At 61.8% G+C, this 17,592-nt stretch overlaps 1 protein-coding gene across 1 annotated transcript in view; it reads right to left on the reverse strand.

Moving 5' to 3' along the window:
• Nucleotides 1-660: 660 nt before the first annotated feature.
• The window catches only part of Smyd3 (SET and MYND domain containing 3), a 442,737-nt gene continuing 425,805 nt past the window's right edge, over nt 661-17,592 (reverse strand). Inside the window, exons 11-12 of the mRNA XM_048357512.1 lie at nt 10,208-10,316; nt 661-951 (exon numbers count right to left, since the gene is read on the reverse strand). Of these exons, the coding sequence (XP_048213469.1) occupies nt 850-951; nt 10,208-10,316 (211 nt within the window). The 3' untranslated portion in view covers nt 661-849. The remainder of the gene's footprint in view (nt 952-10,207; nt 10,317-17,592) is intronic.

Below are 17,592 nucleotides of genomic sequence, written 5' to 3' on the forward strand. Positions count from 1 at the left end.
CCAGTACACAGAGCCAGCCTGGACACCCACCCGCGAAGGAACAGGCAAAGAAAACGTGGCGGGAGGAGGTAACTGTACAAGAAATGCACCGACTGCCTTATGTATGAAACTGTAGCCCCTCTGTACTTCACTTTGACAATAAATAGCAATTATTCAGAAAAAGAAAACGTGGCACCCATCTGCACAGTGGAACAGTATTCAGCCACGAAGAGGAAGGAAGTCCTGGGATTTTCAGCTTACGGGGTGGAGCCCGAAGGCATAATTTAAATGAGAAAAGCCAACACAAACACAAGTACTGTAGATTCTTTCTCCTTTATGGAAAGTTAAACAAAAGGTTGACCTGAATACAGAGTAGTGATTATGAGTGGCTGGGGGCTGGGGGGGGGGCAGGGGGGGTGGTCTAGATTTGATCCGTGAGTGCTGTATACTTGTACTGAGATGTCCCATGCAACCCCATTAAGATGTACAACATCTATCAACAAAACGGCAAAACGATAATAAAAAATTCTGCTTCTGGGTAAAAGTGGACACTGTTTGTGTGGGGAGCACAGTCAGAGGAAGCGCTGTAACTTACTGCGTCACGCTCTCAGGACGGTGTTCCATCCTGGGCCCTGTAAAATCACCAGTGAGGGAGCCAGGGGAACAGTCACCAGACGGGACTTTCAGCAAATTCTTGAGTATTTATTTGAACCGTGCTGGTCTAGAGCTACTGAGCCCCGGGCTGGCGCCCACGGGTGTCCTCAGGTGCACGCGTGGCGGGCGCGGGGCGCGGGTCCTGGCTGAGGCGGGGCGCGGGTCCTGGCTGAGGCGGGGAGGTGGGGCATGGCCCCCCCCCCCCCCCCGCGGTCCTCACGAGGCTCTGATGCTGGCGTCGCACTCCTCCAGTAGCAGGATCAAGTCCTCAATCAGGCTGTGCTCCCGGCCGTGGGTCACGCGCATGATGTCAAACGCCTGAGGGGAAGGGAGCACAGGTTAGACCCGGGCCTGACCGCCCCCTCTGCTCGCAGGTCAATGGCTTTCTCGCTGGGTGCTGGGTGGTTTAGGAAGGAGCCGTCAAGCCCCGGGGCAGCCGGCTGGTCTGTGCGCGGACACTGCGGGTGGGGCACGCCCCGGGGCAGGCGCGGGGGGGGGGGGGGGACAGCGTGGCGCTCCGGGACCCATCGGGACGGCCCTCCGGGTGCCTGCGGCCCACGTCCTGCGGCCTGCTGCCTGGAAGGCGGGCCCGGCGCTGGGAGCGCGGCACGGCGCTGACGGCAGCAGCCGCGGCTCCGCCCGTCCCGCGGGCGCGGGGGCCCTCAGCGCGTCAGTAAGTGACTGGGAAAGTCAGGCCCATCTGCATCGTGACGAGACACAGATCTTCCAGATGCTTCCTTCCGGCTCTGTCAAGTGTTTACTCAGCCCTCTCCCTCGGGACGGGTGTGTGGCCGTCCCAAAGCCACAGCTGGCGCAGACGGGGAGCAGGACTTCCTCTGCGCGTCGGACACACGGACAGGACAGAGAAAGAGGAAGCCCAGAGTCGCGTGTGTGCTTGTGTATGTGCGTGGAGTCTCGTGTGTGCGAGTGTGTGTGCGTGCGGGTGTGTGTGCGTGGAGTCTCGTGTGTGCAAGTGTGTGTGCGGGTGTGCGTGCAGTCTCGTGTGTGCGGGTGTGCATGCGGGTGTGTGCGTGCGTGCATGGAGTCTCGTGTGTGAGTGTGTGTGCATGCATGGAGTCTCGTGTGTGAGTGTGTGTGCATGCATGGAGTCTCGTGTGTGCGAGTGTGTGCATGCATGCAGTCTCGTGTGTGTGTCCGTGCGTGCGTGGAGTCTCGTGTGTGCGGGTGTGCGTGCGTGCGTGGAGTCTCGTGTGTGCGGGGTGTGTGTGCGTGTGTGGAGTCTCGTGTGTGCGGGTGTGTGTCCGTGCGTGCGTGGAGTCTCGTGTGTGCGGGTGTCCGTGCGTGCGTGGAGTCTCGTGTGTGCGGGTGCGTGTGCGTGCGTGGAGTCTCGTGTGTGCGGGTGTGCGTGCGTGCGTGGAGTCTCGTGTGTGCGGGTGTGTGTCTGTGCATGCGTGGAGTCTCGTGTGTGCGGGTGTGTGTCCGTGCGTGCGTGGAGTCTCGTGTGTGCGGGTGTGTGTGCGTGCGTGGAGTCTCGTGTGTGCGGGTGTGTGTGCGTGCGTGTGTGGAGTCTCGTGTGTGCGGGTGTGTGTGCGTGCGTGGAGTCTCGTGTGCGGGTGTGTGTGCGTGCGTGGAGTCTCGTGTGTGCGGGTGTGGAGTCTCGTGTGTGCGGGTGTGTGTGTGCGGGTGTGTGTCCGTGCGTGCGTGGAGTCTCGTGTGTGCGGGTGTGTGTGCGTGTGTGGAGTCTCGTGTGTGCGGGTGTGTGTGTGCGGGTGTGTGTCCGTGCGTGCGTGGAGTCTCGTGTGTGCGGGTGTGTGTCCGTGCGTGTGTGGAGTCTCGTGTGTGCGGGTGGGTGTGCGTGCATGCGTGGAGTCTCGTGTGTGCGGGTGTGTGCGTGCGTGCATGGAGTCTCGTGTGTGCGGGTGTGCGTGGAGTCTCGTGTGTGCGGGTGTGTGTGCGTGCGTGCGTGGAGTCTCGTGTGTGCGGGTGTGTGTGTGTGCGTGCGTGGAGTCTCGTGTGTGCGTGTGTGTGTGTGTGTGGAGTCTCGTGTGTGCGGGTGTGTGTGTGTGTGGAGTCTCGTGTGTGCGTGTGTGTGTGTGTGGAGTCTCGTGTGTGCGGGTGTGTGTGCGTGCGTGCATGGAGTCTCGTGTGAGGTCATTTCATTTCCTCCTTTGTGGATTTGATGCTTCCAACATCGTTTTTCTCAGGTACGTTTCCCACGCACCCGCTTCTCTTCTTCCGGGACTAACGTCAGATCCGTTGCCACGGCCTACGGTTCTTGCGGCTCTAGTTAATCTTACTCTTTTCCATTCTCCCCGCCCTCCTTTTTTCAGGCTAGGTGGCGTCTAGTGTTCTCTCTTCGCATTCGCTGGTTCATTCCTCTGTGGCCTCTGTTCTGCTGCCGAGCTCCACTCTAGTTACTATGTCTGCTGGATCTTGGACTCCAATTGCTCTTTATATCTTCTTCTCCTTCCCTTCCCCTCCCAACTTCCCAACTTCCTTCTGTTCCAATCCTTTCTATGGTACTTGAACTCAGACCTTGGGCAGCGTTCCTGAGATTTTTTTTTTTTTTTTTTGCTCAACACTAGTGCTCTTCTACTTGAGCCACACTTCCACTTCTGGGTTTTTTGGTGGTTAATTCATAGACTTTTCCTGCCCAGGCTAGCTTTGAACCTTGATCCTCAGATCTCAACGTCTTGAGTAGCTAGGGTTACGGGCATGAGCCACTGGCATCCAGCTATTTTCTGTTCCTTGACCATGATTTTCTGCATTTTTCATTTGCTTGGAAGGTATTTGTAATTGCCTATTTAAGTATTTCATAACAGCTATTTTAAATTGTTGTCAGATAATTCTGATATCTCTGCTATCTTGTATCCAGTAATTGCCTTTTCCCCACTACCGTTGGGGTATTCTTGGCTCTTTGTGTGATTTTTCTCAATTGAGACAGTCATTTGGCGTATCTGTTTGTGAGAGTCTGCATGTCACCCAGGCCCGTTAGCCGTCCTCCTCCACGCTCAGCAGCGGCAGAACGGGAGGCACCACCCAGTCGACTCCTCCTGGCTGCGGACTTAATATTTCCTACCAGGGAGACTCTGCTTCATTTCCTGTGTGATCACGTAATCACTAGGCCTGGATTCTGTCCCCATTTTCTTCCCTACAGTGTCTCCTTCTGGTGTTATTATTGTTCAAAAACATAACCCCAGATGATTATTTCTTATCTGAAGGTCAGTAAGGCAGCATTCATGAACACCGCCATCTCTCCCTGCTCCCCTGCCCCCTCCTTCCTGCTAGTGTGTGAAAGGCTGATGCTACGGTTTCAATGGGCCGCAGAACGGCTTTCGGGGTCCCTGAAGCTCCCCGGCACACCGGCTCTACAAACCAGCGTGCGTGGGAACATTTCCTCTGTGGGGCCTGTGGCTCGCATCCGATTCCTGAATCAGAACCTGGCCAAGGGCAGGAATCCCCACAGCAAACTAAGAACCCCAAAACAGAACCGCATGCTTTCATTAACCACTGCGAGGGGTGGGGCGGGCAGGGGCGGGGCACGCAGGGGCGGGGCACGCAGGGGCGGGGCACGCAGGGGCCGCCTGGGTGTGCTTTGCACCCTTTTTGGAGGAGAGGGAGCGATAACTGCCCGTCACAGAAGGCGCAGCGTGGGCTCCCTGTTCAGACCAGGAGAGGGCCGGCGGTCCTCAAGGAAGGAGGAGAGATTAACCAGAGTGTAAGGAGCTGGAGTCCACAGCTTAAAGAGCCAGTCACGGAGGAGAAAGATGCTTAGTGTGCAACCCAACTTCCATAACCAAGGCGGGCCTAGCAAGGCAGCTAGCCCAGGCCGGGGCTGAGCCCTGAGTCGACTGGGGCTGGGGCCTGGGCTGGGCCTAGGCTGGGGATTGAGCCGGGGCTGGGGCTGGAGCCTGGGCTGGAGCTGAGCTGGGGCTGGGGCTGGAGCTGAGCTGGGGCTGAGCCGGGGCTGGGGCTGGAGCCTGGGCTGGAGCTGAGCTGGGGCTGAGCCGGGGCTGGGGCTGGAGCCTGGGCTGGAGCTGAGCTGGGGCTGAGCGGGGGCTGGGGCTGGGGCTGGGGCTGGGGCTGAGCTGGGGCTGAGCTGGGGCTGGGGCTGGGGCTGAGCTGGGGCTGAGCCGGGGCTGGGGCTGAGCTGGGGCTGTGGCCTGGGCTGGAGCTGAGCTGGGGCTGGGGCTGGGGCTGAGCTGGGGCTGGGGCTGAGCTGGGGCTGTGGCCTGGGCTGGAGCTGAGCTGGGGCTGGGGCTGAGCTGGGGCTGAGCCGGGGCTGGGGCTGGGGCTGAGCTGGGGCTGAGCCGGGGCTGATCTGGGGCTGGGGCTGAGCTGGGGCTGAGCTGGGGCTGGGGCTGAGCCGGGGCTGGGGCTGGGGCTGAGCTGGGGCTGAGCCGGGGCTGTGGCCTGGCCTGGAGCTGAGCTGGGGCTGGGGCTGAGCTGGGGCTGAGCTGGGGCTGTGTCCTGGGCTGGAGCTGAGCTGGGGCTGGGGCTGAGCTGGGGCTGTGTCCTGGGCTGGGGCTGAGCAGGGGCTGGGGCTGGAGCCTGGGCTGGAGCTGAGCTGGGGCTGAGCTGGGCCTGGGCTGGGGCTGGAGCCTGGGCTGGAGCTGAGCTGGGGCTGGGGCTGAGCTGGGCTGAGCTGGGGCTGGAGCCTGTGCTGGAGCTGAGCTGGGGCTGAGCTGGGGCTGGGGCTGAGCTGGGGCTGGGGCTGGGCTGGGGATTGAGCCGGGGCTGGAGCTGAGCCCGGGCCGGGCCGGGGGAGCCTTCAGCAGGCAGGACTTGTGGAGATCACAAGAGCCCACATGGGGACAGCTGCCCTTGAGACTCAATAAGTCAAATTAGTAGCAAACAGAGTGTCTCCAAGTCATCTATGGAAAGAAGGAGTGGATTGGAGAGGGAGCTCTGCGAGCCCCGAACGGTCCTGTGAAGCCATCAGGAGCATTTCAGTCCCGAGGAGATGGAAACTAAACCAGATCAGAGCGGCTAAGTGGACTCCTCGGCTGCAGGAGGCCGGGTCCTAATTGGATCTGTGACACGTTTCTGTTCTGAAGCTTCTCTGATTTCTGTTCCTCGCTCAGGCTTTGAAAACCTTCTTCAAGCTATTTTATTCCATTATCTCCAGGGTCTCCAGCACAAGAAAGAGCAGCCAGGGGTATCCATCTCAGAGCACCATGGCTTCAAGAGGCAAACAAAGCAGCCCCGTCCTGCCGGCCGCCGCGTGGCTGGCGGGCCGGGCTTCCTGCGGGAAGAAGCTGACCTGCCTCTGGACTGGGCATGCGGGCCCTTGCTCCGCTGGCAAGCCCGCGGCCAGGGCCAGCACCCGGTCCGGGCTGTAGGCCTCCGGGGGCGTGGTGGAGCACGGAGGGCCCCTGCTCTTTAGGAACCCCGTCCCCGCAAGCGTGCACCTGGCGGGACTCGTGCGTGGACGTGCGTCTTGTCTGCTGGCACCGGGAGGTACACTCGCTACCTTCCTTGTGCCCGCCCCCTGTGGGGACCACACCCCTACAGGAGCAAGGCTACCCCACACCACCCCCGAGGGTACCAAACGAGGGGCCTGTGGCAATCGTCCTTCCTCATCTCCAAATGCTCCCAGGGAAGCACGCCCTCGCACCGGCCATGCTCACTTCTCTTCATTCTACAAAACAGGCAGTATCCTCCTTCTAGAAAGAGAACCACGGTCGGACATTGCCCGGCTTCAAGTCACAGACCTGAGGGAGGCAGGCCGGAACCTGAGCGCCCGGCTCTGGGCGTGGCCCTCGCCCCGCGCCGCGCCCCGGCTCCGCGCCTCGGCTGGCCAGAGCCCCGCGGGAGCGGGAGCTGCGGTCTGAGCGCCGGACCAGAACCTTCCACCGGACGGCTGGACGGCGCGCTGTGTGCGCTGCCTTGGGGAAATGTTGAGTGCCGAGGGAAGCTTCTGGAAGAGGCGAGGCCACCTCGCCGGGGTAGAGCCGGGCACAAGGGGTGTCAAGGGCGACAGGGGGACGTCAGAAGGGCCGGTGAGGGTGTGCACCTGGCTCAGTCCCCGTCACTCAGACGGAGATGAGGTGTGGGCTGGGCTGGCCATCTTCACATGGAGGGCATCGGAGCCACGCTCCTCTGAGCGGACACCGGGCGGGAGTGGACCGGAGGGCGTTCTGCACACTGAGTGCACCGAGAGCCTCGTCCACGGGAGCGGGGGAGCATGGGAGCGGGGGAGCACGGGGGCAGGGGAGCACGGGAACACGGGGGCAGGGGAGCACGGGGGCAGGGGAGCAGGGGAGCAGGGGAGCGGGGGAGCACGGGAACACGGGGGCAGGGGAACACGGGAGCAGGGGGAGCAGGGGAGCGGGGGAGCACGGGAGCAGGGGAGCAGGGGAGCGGGGGAGCACGGGAGCAGGGGAGCGGGGGAGCACGGGAGCAGGGGAGCAGGGGAGCGGGGGAGCACGGGAGCAGGAGAGCACGGGGGCAGGGGAGCACGGGAGCAGGGGAGCAGGGGAGCACGGGGGCAGGGGAGCGGGGGAGCACGGGGGCAGGGGAGCACAGGGGCTGGGGAGCAGGGGAGCAGGGGAGCAGGGGAGCACGGGGGCGGGGGAGCAGGGGAGCACGGGAGCAGGGGAGCACGGGGGCGGGGGAGCAGGGGAGCACGGGAGCAGGGGAGCACGGGAGCAGGGGAGCACGGGGGCAGGGGAGCGGGGGAGCACGGGGGCAGGGGAGCACGGGAGCAGGGGAGCACGGGAGCAGGGGAACAGGGGAGCACGGGCGCAGGCTGGCCGAGGACCCTCGCGTGCTCCCGTGACCCCCTCCCGCGCCTGCCCGCCACAGTGCAGACACAGCGCCGGGTCTCCTTGGGAATCACGGAGCACTCAGCCCAGGCACGCTGAATCAGGTGGAAGAAGCCCGATTTCAGAGGCGCTCCTGCGGGCCCCAGCCTCAGCCCCTTCGCTCTCCAGGCCCCCACGGCTTCCGTCTGGCGAGGGCTGAGACCGCGCGCGTGTGAGCTCCCGCCCCATGTCGACACCAGGGCTCAGCTGACTGACTCTGAAAGGCCTCCTCACAGGGACCCCGGGGGGCTAGAGGGTGCCTTGGAACCCCCCCCCCCCCGTGACCACTGTCAAAACACAGAAGACCCCCACGCCCTCTCTGCCGGACCAGGGGAGGGATGCTCTCCCGAGACAGCAAGAAACCGCTGGTACTTCCCCCTGGGGTCAGGGAAAAGATGCCAGAGTAGAGAACAAGAAGAGCTGAGAACCTTCTAGAAATCCTAGAGTTCCTCCTATTGACTGTGGGCTGACTTCACTAGGGATTGGGAACAGCTTCGACAAAGCTGAAGCGCTAAGGCATCTGATTTCCAAGAATCCTTCGCGTATTTGTTGGCTTTCTCTCTAAAACTACTCATGGTGCAGGCATGGCGACCCCCCTCCCCTCCCGCTCCGACACAGCTCCTCCGCAGACAAGGGCTCCCTGGCCAGAGGGCCCCACCAAGACGCCCAGTGCCCCCCAGGGGCCAGGCGAGCTCGGAGCTCACTGGGAGCACCGTGGGTCGGCGCAGAGGGTGCTCAGGGGTGGGAAGGCCCCTCCCCGCGGAGGACGTGAGCCGAGGGCGTGACGCAGGCACCCGCTTCAACAGGAATTCACCCCACCACCAACCCGGCTCCCCCACCCTTCTCCTCTCCCCTTCCCCCAGCCATAGATGCTTTCCAAGTATGGAAGTGCGTCTCAGTTCCCGCTCAGGCACGGAGCGAGGAATTACAAGGGCACCACAAAGACCACACCGGCTCCCGCGGGGAGGGCGTCTGAGCCACGGTCCACCGTGTGTGTGGGGGGAGGGGGAGGGCGTCTGAGCCACGGTCCACCGTGTGTGTGTGGGGGGGTGGGGGGGAGGGCGTCTGAGCCATGGTCCACCGTGTGTGTGTGGGGGGGGGAGGGCGTCTGAGCCATGGTCCACCGTGTGTGTGTGGGGGGGGAGGGCGTCTGAGCCACGGTCCACCGTGTGTGTGTGTGTGGGGGGGGAGGGCGTCTGAGCCATGGTCCACCGTGTGTGTGTGTGGGGGGGGAGGGCGTCTGAGCCATGGTCCACCGTGTGTGTGGGGGGGGGGGGGAGGGCGTCTGAGCCATGGTCCACTGTGTGTGTGTGTGGGGGGGAAGGCGTCTGAGCCATGGTCCACCGTGTGTGTGGGGGGGAGGGCGTCTGAGCCATGGTCCACCGTGTGTGTGGGGGGGGGAGGGCGTCTGAGCCATGGTCCACCGTGTGTGTGGGGGGGGTGGGGGGAGGGCGTCTGAGCCATGGTCCACTGTGTGTGTGTGTGGGGGGGAGGGCGTCTGAGCCGTGGTCCACCGTGTGTGGGTGGGGAGGGGGGGGAGGGCGTCTGAGCCATGGTCCACCGTGTGTGTGGGGGGGGTGGGGAGGGCGTCTGAGCCATGGTCCACCGTGTGTGTGTGGGGGGGGAGGGCGTCTGAGCCATGGTCCACCGTGTGTGTGGGGGGGAGGGCGTCTGAGCCATGGTCCACTGTGTGTGTGTGGGGGGGGTGGGGAGGGCGTCTGAGCCATGGTCCACCGTGTGTGTGGGGGGGGGGGAGGGCGTCTGAGCCATGGTCCACCGTGTGTGTGGGGGGGGTGGGGGGAGGGCGTCTGAGCCATGTTTCATCGTGTGTGTGTGGGGGGGGTGGGGAGGGCGTCTGAGCCATGGTCCACCGTGTGTGTGGGGGGGAGGTGGGGGGAGGGCGTCTGAGCCATGGTCCACCGTGTGTGTGGGGGGGAGGTGGGGGGAGGGCGTCTGAGCCATGGTCCATCGTGTGTGTGTGGGGGGTTGGGGGGAGGGCGTCTGAGCCATGGTCCACTGTGTGTGTGTGGGGGGGGAGGGCGTCTGAGCCATGGTCCACCGTGTGTGTGGGGGAGGTGGGGGGAGGGCGTCTGAGCCATGGTCCACCGTGTGTGTGTGGGGGGAGGGCGTCTGAGCCATGGTCCACCGTGTGTGTGTGGGGGGGGGAGGGTGTCTGAGCCATGGTCCACTGTGTGTGTGTGTGGGGGGGAGGGCGTCTGAGCCATGGTCCACCGTGTGTGTGTGGGGGGGGGGAGGGCGTCTGAGCCATGGTCCACCGTGTGTGTGTGGGGGGGTGGGGAGGGCGTCTGAGCCATGGTCCACCGTGTGTGTGTGGGGGGGGTGGGGAGGGCGTCTGAGCCATGGTCCACCGTGTGTGTGTGGGGGGGGTGGGGAGGGCGTCTGAGCCATGGTCCACCGTGTGTGTGGGGGGGGTGGGGAGGGCGTCTGAGCCATGGTCCACCGTGTGTGTGTGGGGGGTGGGGGGAGGGCGCCTGAGCCATGGTCCACCGTGTGTGTGTGGGGGGGGAGGGCGTCTGAGCCATGGTCCACCGTGTGTGTGTGGGGGGGGGTGGGGAGGGCGCCTGAGCCGTGGCCCATCGTGTGTGTGGGGGGGGGGGAGGGCGTCTGAGCCATGGTCCATCGTGTGTGTGTGTGGGGGGAGGGCGTCTGAGCCGTGGTCCATAGTGGGGGGCGTCTACGGTTGTTCAACACAGCCCTGCGCACCTGGGGCGCGTGTGTACACCACAGTGCGCCTGGGCAGCAGCGGCGGCCGTGGTGTGAGCCCCCCCCCCCCCCGCGCCACTCACCAGCCGCAGGTTCTTCATGGCCTGGGGGAACATGGCTTGGTGCAGCTGCAGCTTGCCGACCTTCATCACCTGCACGCCTCTCACCGGGTGGCTGCCCGGGAAGAAGACCCTGGGGAGAGCAGAAGCGGGCGGTCAGGGCCGTCCTCGCGGGGCGCCTCACCAGGAGGCTGTGGGGTGCGGGCGGCGTCGGCCGTGAGCGCCTGGGCCCTGAGGGGAGACCAGCCTGGCCAGCCAGAAGGCGGCACCCAGAGCGCCCTCTGCATCAGAGGAAGCCCCAGGGGAGGACTGGACGCAGGACTGGAGGGAGGGGCGGGGGGAGGGGTGGAGGGAAGGGAGGAGGGAGGGGAGGAGGGAGGGGCGGAGGGAGGACTGGAGGACTGGAGGGAGGTGTGGAGGGAGGGGTGAAGGGAGGGGCAGAAGGAGGAGCGGAGGGAGGACTGGAGGGAGGAGCAGAGGGAGGGGCGGAGGGAGGGGTGGAGGGAGGACTGGAGGAGGAGCAGAGGGAGGACTCGAGGGAGGGGTGAAGGGAGGACTGGAGGGAGGGGCGGAGGGAGGACTGGAGGGGGGGCGGAGGAGGGGCGGAGGGAGGGAGGAGCGGAGGAGGACTGGAGGGAGGGCGGAGGGAGGGGTGGAGGGAGGACTGGAGGGAGGACTGGAGGGAGGGGCGGAGGGAGGAGCAGAGGGAGGGGCGGAGGGAGGACTGGAGGGAGGGGCGGAGGGAAGGGTGGAGGGAGGGGCGGAGGGAGGGGTGGAGGGAGGGGCGGAGGGAGGGGTGGAGGGAGGGGTAAAGGGAGGGGCAGAAGGAGAGGGGAGGGAGGGGTGAGGGAGGACTGGAGGGAGGGGCGGAGGAGGGGTGGAGGGAGGGGTGGAGGGTTCTCCTAAGAAACACGATTAGGGAAGCAAGCCGGCCCCTGTGCTGACGGCAGGCGTCCGGCGCGGGCCTGGACAGATGGAAGTTCCTGCCCCTCTCCCGAGCAGATCCTGCCTCCCCTTCCCGCTCAGCTCGAGGCCCCAGGGCCGGCTCCGGGGTGCAGGCTCCCCCCCCCCCCCCCCGTCTCTGAGATGAGGCCGCCCGCGGTGTGCCCGCAGGCCCTGCACACAGGAGGAACCGCGACCGCGCGGAGTGGAGCCCAGAACGCTGCCGCCGGCCTCAGGGGAACAGTCAGCGCAATCCGGACTGGAGAACCTTCTAGATGGGACGCACCCGGGAACTTCTTGGCAGGTAGGGTCAGGTCTGAGGCCCCCCGGTGAGGCGGGGCGGGAGGCGGGCCCCCAGCACGCAGCCTGCGCACACTGGGTGTGCAGCGGTGTTGCCCGGGGCACTCTGGGTGTGCAGGTGGTGTGTTGATTGGGGGCACTCTGGGTGTGCAGCGGTGTGTTGATCGGGGCACTCTGGGTGTGCAGCGGTGTGTTGATTGGGGCACTCTGGGTGTGCAGCGGTGTGTTGATGGGGCACTCTGGGTGTGCAGCGGTGTTGATCGGGGCACTCTGGGTGTGCAGCGGTGTGTTGATCGGGGGCACTCTGGGTGTGCAGCGGTGTTGATCGGGGGCACTCTGGGTGTGCAGCAGTGTGTTGCCCGGGGCACTCTGGGTGTGCAGCAGTGTGTTGATTGGGGCACTCTGGGTGTGCAGCAGTGTGTTGATTGGGGCACTCTGGGTGTGCAGCGGTGTGTTGATCGGGGCACTCTGGGTGTGCAGCGGTGTGTTGATTGGGGCACTCTGGGTGTGCAGTGGTGTGTTGATTGGGGCACTCTGGGTGTGCAGCGGTGTGTTGATTGGGGCACTCTGGGTGTGCAGCGGTGTGTTGATGGGGCACTCTGGGTGTGCAGCGGTGTTGATCGGGGGCACTCTGGGTGTGCAGCGGTGTGTTGATCGGGGCACTCTGGGTGTGCAGCGGTGTGTTGATTGGGGCCACTCTGGGTGTGCAGCGGTGTGTTGATCGGGGCACTCTGGGTGTGCAGCAGTGTGTTGATTGGGGCACTCTGGGTGTGCAGCGGTGTGTTGATTGGGGCACTCTGGGTGTGCAGTGGTGTGTTGATCGGGGCACTCTGGGTGTGCAGCGGTGTGTTGATCGGGGCACTCTGGGTGTGCAGCGGTGTGTGGCTGCCCGGGGCGGAGGCGCTGACTCGGCAGTTCACAGAGGGAGAGGTGACGGAGCTTGGTGGGGCCGGGGAAGGCTTCCTGGAGGGGGAATCAGGACACAAACTGGCTCCCAACGGGAGGGGCCGGGCGGGAGGCTGGGCCCGGAGCACGCGGATGCCCCTGCTGTCCCCGCCACACCGACCCCGCAGCCCCGGCTCGAGGCCCTTTGTCTCTGAGCTCCGGGTAAGCGATATTCTCCCCTGCGCCCCCGCGGCCCGGGGCGGGAACTTTCCATTGACGCTGACAAGAAGCAGCAAGCAGAGCTGGGGGACACCGCACCGGGCAGGGGAAGGGCAGCCTCTCTGTGGAAGGGGGAGGGGGAGAAACCAAGGAGCCACCTGGCCGGGGCTGACCTGGCCCCCCGAGGCCGCCCGGGCAGCGTCCCCGCCCACACAGAGCCAGCACCGCGCGCCGCTGCGACCGAGAAGTTCAGATCCGCCGACAAAAGGCCTACGTGCAGGACGCCATTATCAGAGCACAATCGCCCCGAAAAGCACACCTGGATTCAGAATTTGATTTTATTGCCGTGAATGTGGCACAATTAAATTCAGAGACCAAAAAGTAATTTTATACTAATAATCTCTCTGCCGAGTGGGCGCCTGCCATGTCAGCGAGCAGAAGGAAAGCCTTCGGTTCTGCGATGAGCGATTAGGCCGCACCGGGTGTGGGGAGATTAACCCGAGCTCGGGCTCCCGGGGAGGGGGTTCTGCACAACGTGTCACTGAGCGGACTCTCCTCGGTGGGGGCTGACGCGAGCCGCCCTCCGGAGCCCCAGCTGACCCAGGATCAGACGCCGCAGGGCACAGGCCCCGCTCCCCAGGCTGCCCTGCAGGTGGCTGCCCAGGGCGGGGCTGGCTGGGATGAAGGGCGGGCTGGGATGTGCAGGGAGGGGCGGCATCCGCTCAGCCGTGGGCGGGGGCCTGGGCAGGCCGGGGGCCTGGGCAGGCCGGGGCGTGGGGGCCTGCGCCGTCGCCGCACAGAAGCCCAGCGAGTCCTCGAGCCTGGGGGAACAGCAGTTAAGTTGCAGAAATGAGGGAAATAAAATCATGACGTTGAGAGAAGTGGGGAACCCAGAGAGCCTAGCACAGAGCCGGGGGGCCAGGGAGCAGCCAGGGCCACGGGACGGAGGAGCCCCTGGTGTGAGAGGGAGGACTGGGCGTGACCAGGGGTGACGGGGAGGACTGGGCTGGTGTGATGGAGGAGGACCGGGGGGTGATGGAAGAAGACTGGGGGTTATGGGGAGGACTGGTGGTGATGGGGAGGATTGGGGCTATGGGGAGGACCGGGGGTGATGGAAGAGGACTGGGGGTTATGGGGAGGACCAGGGGTGAGAGGGAGCCCCTGGTGTGACGGGGAGGACTGGGGGTGATAAAGAGGACCAAGGGTGATGGGGAGGACCAAGGGTGATAGGGAGGACCAGGAGTGATGGGGTGGACCGGGGTGATGGGGAGGACTAAGGGTGATGGGGAGGACTGGGAGTGACAGTGAGGACAGGGAGGACCGGGGATGATGGGGAGGACTGGAGGTGACGGGGAGGACCGAGGTGACGGGGAGCACCAGGCATGTGAGGGCCTCCACACACCACCTGCCAGTCTTCCCTCCTTCCCCGTGGCTACAGGCGCTATTATTGAAGAGGGCTGGCTGAGAAGATTTCATTGGACAAGGAACGAGAAAAGCAGAAAGGAGACCCCAGAGGCCAAGAGACCCGAGCGAGGACGGTGGCCGTGGGAACGGAATCGAGGCACGCCTGGCTGCGGAGCTGGCTCCCCCGCAGGGGACGCTGCCGACCTCCCCAGAGACCCCCAGGCCAGTCCACCCGCGCCCCGGGCACCCGATGGAGTGCCCCACCCTCCAGGCTGGGGAATGCCGGCTTGCGTGGAGGTGGTCTTTGGGCTTCGGTGGCGACGTGTGTGAGTCGGGAAGTCTGATGGGCAGCAGGGCGCGCACAGCGGCCTTTGGCCCGACCGCAAGCACCAAGGTCTGGCCGTCACATTTCCCCAGGGGGGCGAGACTCAGGGAACTGGCCTGTGTTCAGGTAGAAGGACACAGAGGAGAGAGCTGGAGGCAGCACCTCCGGAAGTCCCGCAGAGCGTCTCTGAGCGGCGCTTCATTAGAGAAAGCACCTTTGCCACTGACAGGGAGGACAAAGCACTGGGGTCTGCCTTTTCAAAGTCAGACACAAAGCATACGACGGGACCTAAAGAGCTTACCGTGTCTGACACTGTACTTAGAGAAAGCACACAGCTCCAGCACTGTGAGTTCCACGTGGAAAAGGTGGAATTCTGATACAAACAGAAGACCCACTGCTTTGTAACTCCTGAAGAAGTATGTGATGTGTCTCTAGATGAAACCGTTAGAGGAACGCATGGTGGAGAACGCCACTGCGGTGGGGTGGGGTGGGGTGGGGTGCTGCCATCCAAACTCACCAACCAGTCTTCCAGCACTGAAGGGGAGCACGGACAGGAGGTGCTGGCTGGCACGGTGCAGCATTTCCTGCACACCACCCCTGCCACACGGAGCTGAGCCAAACCAAGCTGAGCGAACCCGACGGAACCCCACCCAACCAAATGGAACCGAACCAAACCCACGAGCCACACCGACTCTTACCAAACCCACAGGATTAAATGCCACTTCACAGGAAAAGCAGCTGCACAGGCTGGGAAGCCGGAAAATCTACAAGACCTCGATCCAGGGTCATTAACAGGTCAATGTGTGAAAAGAAAAAAAGGCAGTAAGGGAAGAACAGTGCAGAGTAAGAGACCTAAGGTAGAATAGCCACTTTTCATATGTAGACCTTGTGCAGACTAACTCAAAGAAACAATGGTAAAAAGCATTTCTCAGAGAAGCAAGGCAATCTGAACACGAAAGAAGAGAACGTCTTTGTTTCCAAGACAGCAGCTAAAGTGCACTGGGATTAGGCAGTGGGAGGCCTGAGATTTGCTTTAAATGTCTGCAGTAAGTTCTACTGTGTATGCACACCACATTTTCTTGACCCATTCATCCACGGAGGGGCATCTTGGCTAAGGTGAATAGTGCTACAGTGAACATGGTTGTGCTGATGGCTTTACTGCAGCCTTGTTTGTGTTCTATTGGGTAAGTGGAGCGAAATGACTGGACCATGGGATAGTTCTATGCTTCGTTTTCTAAAGAACCCACACTGTTTTCCAGAGTGGTTGAACAAGTTTATATCCCCACCAAGAGTGTATTAGGGTTCGCTAACTCACGAGGGCCGTGTCCCTGCCAGCACCTGTTATTGTCTGTTTTCTTGATGATGGCCATTCTAACTGGGGGTGAGGTGGAATCTCAGTGCTGTTCTAAATTGCATTTCCTTTATTGGCAGAGATGTTAAGCATTTATTCATGTGTTTATTGGCCATTTTTACTTCTTCTGAAAAGTCTCTCTTCAAGTTATTATTATCCCACCTATTAATTGGATTGTTGGTTTTTTGATGATTTAATCTTTTGAGTTCTATACATATTTTGGATATTAGCTCTTCTCGGTGTACAGTTGTCAAAAATCTCTGCTCATTTTGTAGGGGTTTCTTTTTTGCGAAGTGGGAAATCTCAAAAATTGATGCAATCCCATTTACCAAGACTTTGATTTGTTGTGCTTCTGATCTTTTCTTCGAAAGTTTCTACCAGTGTCAAGGAGCCCTGTCTCCCCAGATGTTTCTAGTGGACAGACTGAGCAAATGCCTTCTCTTAAGAGAATATGATCTTAGGTTTATTTTTTGTCCAGCTCTGTGATAATTTATGTCAGAACCAATGACAAGTGTTTAAACATCACTAAACTTGAAAGATTTGCTGGATGCTTTTATAGGTAACAGAACTTTCAGGCGCAGTAACAATGTCAATAAATAGAGGATCAGATCTGACAAGCTGGATTATGACTTGCTTGGGAAACGGTTCCGAGAGGATGGGGCTCCCACGGGCCGGAGGGCCCTGGGGGGGGCACTCAACACGGTCACCGGGGCTTAGGAGACATCCGCAACGTGTGTGTGGAATCTGCCTTGAAGTGGTTGGGAAGGAACAGGCCCTCCGCATTGGCCAAAGGCCCGGACTCTGCCTGGAAACTCCGCTTCCTGGTCTGGAAAGCCGGGTGGGAAGACCTGCCTCAGAGCCTGCGCAGAGTGAATCCACTCGGGTCTGCTCTCGAGCGCAACACAGAGAACCAGCATTTAAAAAGTTTCAGATTAAGCTGGGCACTGATTGCAGGCACTCATGCCAGTAATCCTAGCTACCCAAGAGGCCGGATCCGGAGGGGTGCGGTTCAAAGCCAGCCCAGGCAGTAAAAGTCCCTGGGAAACGTCTCCAAAATGCTTGGCAAAAAGCCAGGCTGGAGGGCTGGAGGCACAATTCAAGTGGCAGAGAGTCACATGAGCAAGCAAACCAAGCAAGCGTGAAGCCCTGGGTACAAAAAAAAATGTTCTCAGAGCTGATGTCACTGTAACTGATTTTGGCACCCTGGGTATTGTATATACCTTTATTGGAACTACAGAATCATAGGGGAGGGGAACATTAAAATGGAGAGACAAAGGGTAAAAGGTGAATCAATGCAACAGCAATACTTACCAAACTATATGCTGCAAACCAGTTGTACAACTCGGGGGAGGGGGAGAGAAATGAGGGAGGAGGTAACAAGTTAGATAAGAAACCTACTCACTGCTTTATGTATGAAACTGTAACCCCTCTGTACATCACTTTGACAATAAACAAATGAATAAAAAAATAGGCTGAGAGGAAGGGCTGACATGGTCTAAAATGAGCTGTACTCTTTACCTGACTTGAACAACTGTAACCTCCCTGTATGTAACCTTTATGAGAAAAAAAAAAACCTTTTTAAATAAATAGGAACCTTAAGAAAGGGCTCCCATTTTTCGGGATGGGGTGGAGCCCCACGTTTCGAAGGCCGTGCACAGCTGGGCAGAAGCCAGAGGCGCCTGCTCACTGGGGCCAGCGACATTTCTCTGCCTCAGGCAAACAAGTGGATTTGAACTCACGGCCAGAGTCCTGGCATCAGAAAAGAGAGATTGGCACCCAAAAAAGCGGTGTTTTACCAGGTACTCGTCACCATTTGAAAAATCAACACTCAGCGCTCACCCCGTCTGTGGCTCCAGGCTCCAGGCCACAGGGGTGGGCCGCGGCCCGCTCCCATGAGCCCCGGCGAGATTCACCACGCGCTGACTTTCCAGAAAAATCCACCCGCAGAGCGCAGGCCCGGCACGGAGCCGGAGGCGCTGCAGC

Source organism: Perognathus longimembris, chromosome 11 (assembly GCF_023159225.1).
Source record: "Perognathus longimembris pacificus isolate PPM17 chromosome 11, ASM2315922v1, whole genome shotgun sequence".
NCBI lineage: Eukaryota > Metazoa > Chordata > Mammalia > Rodentia > Heteromyidae > Perognathus > Perognathus longimembris.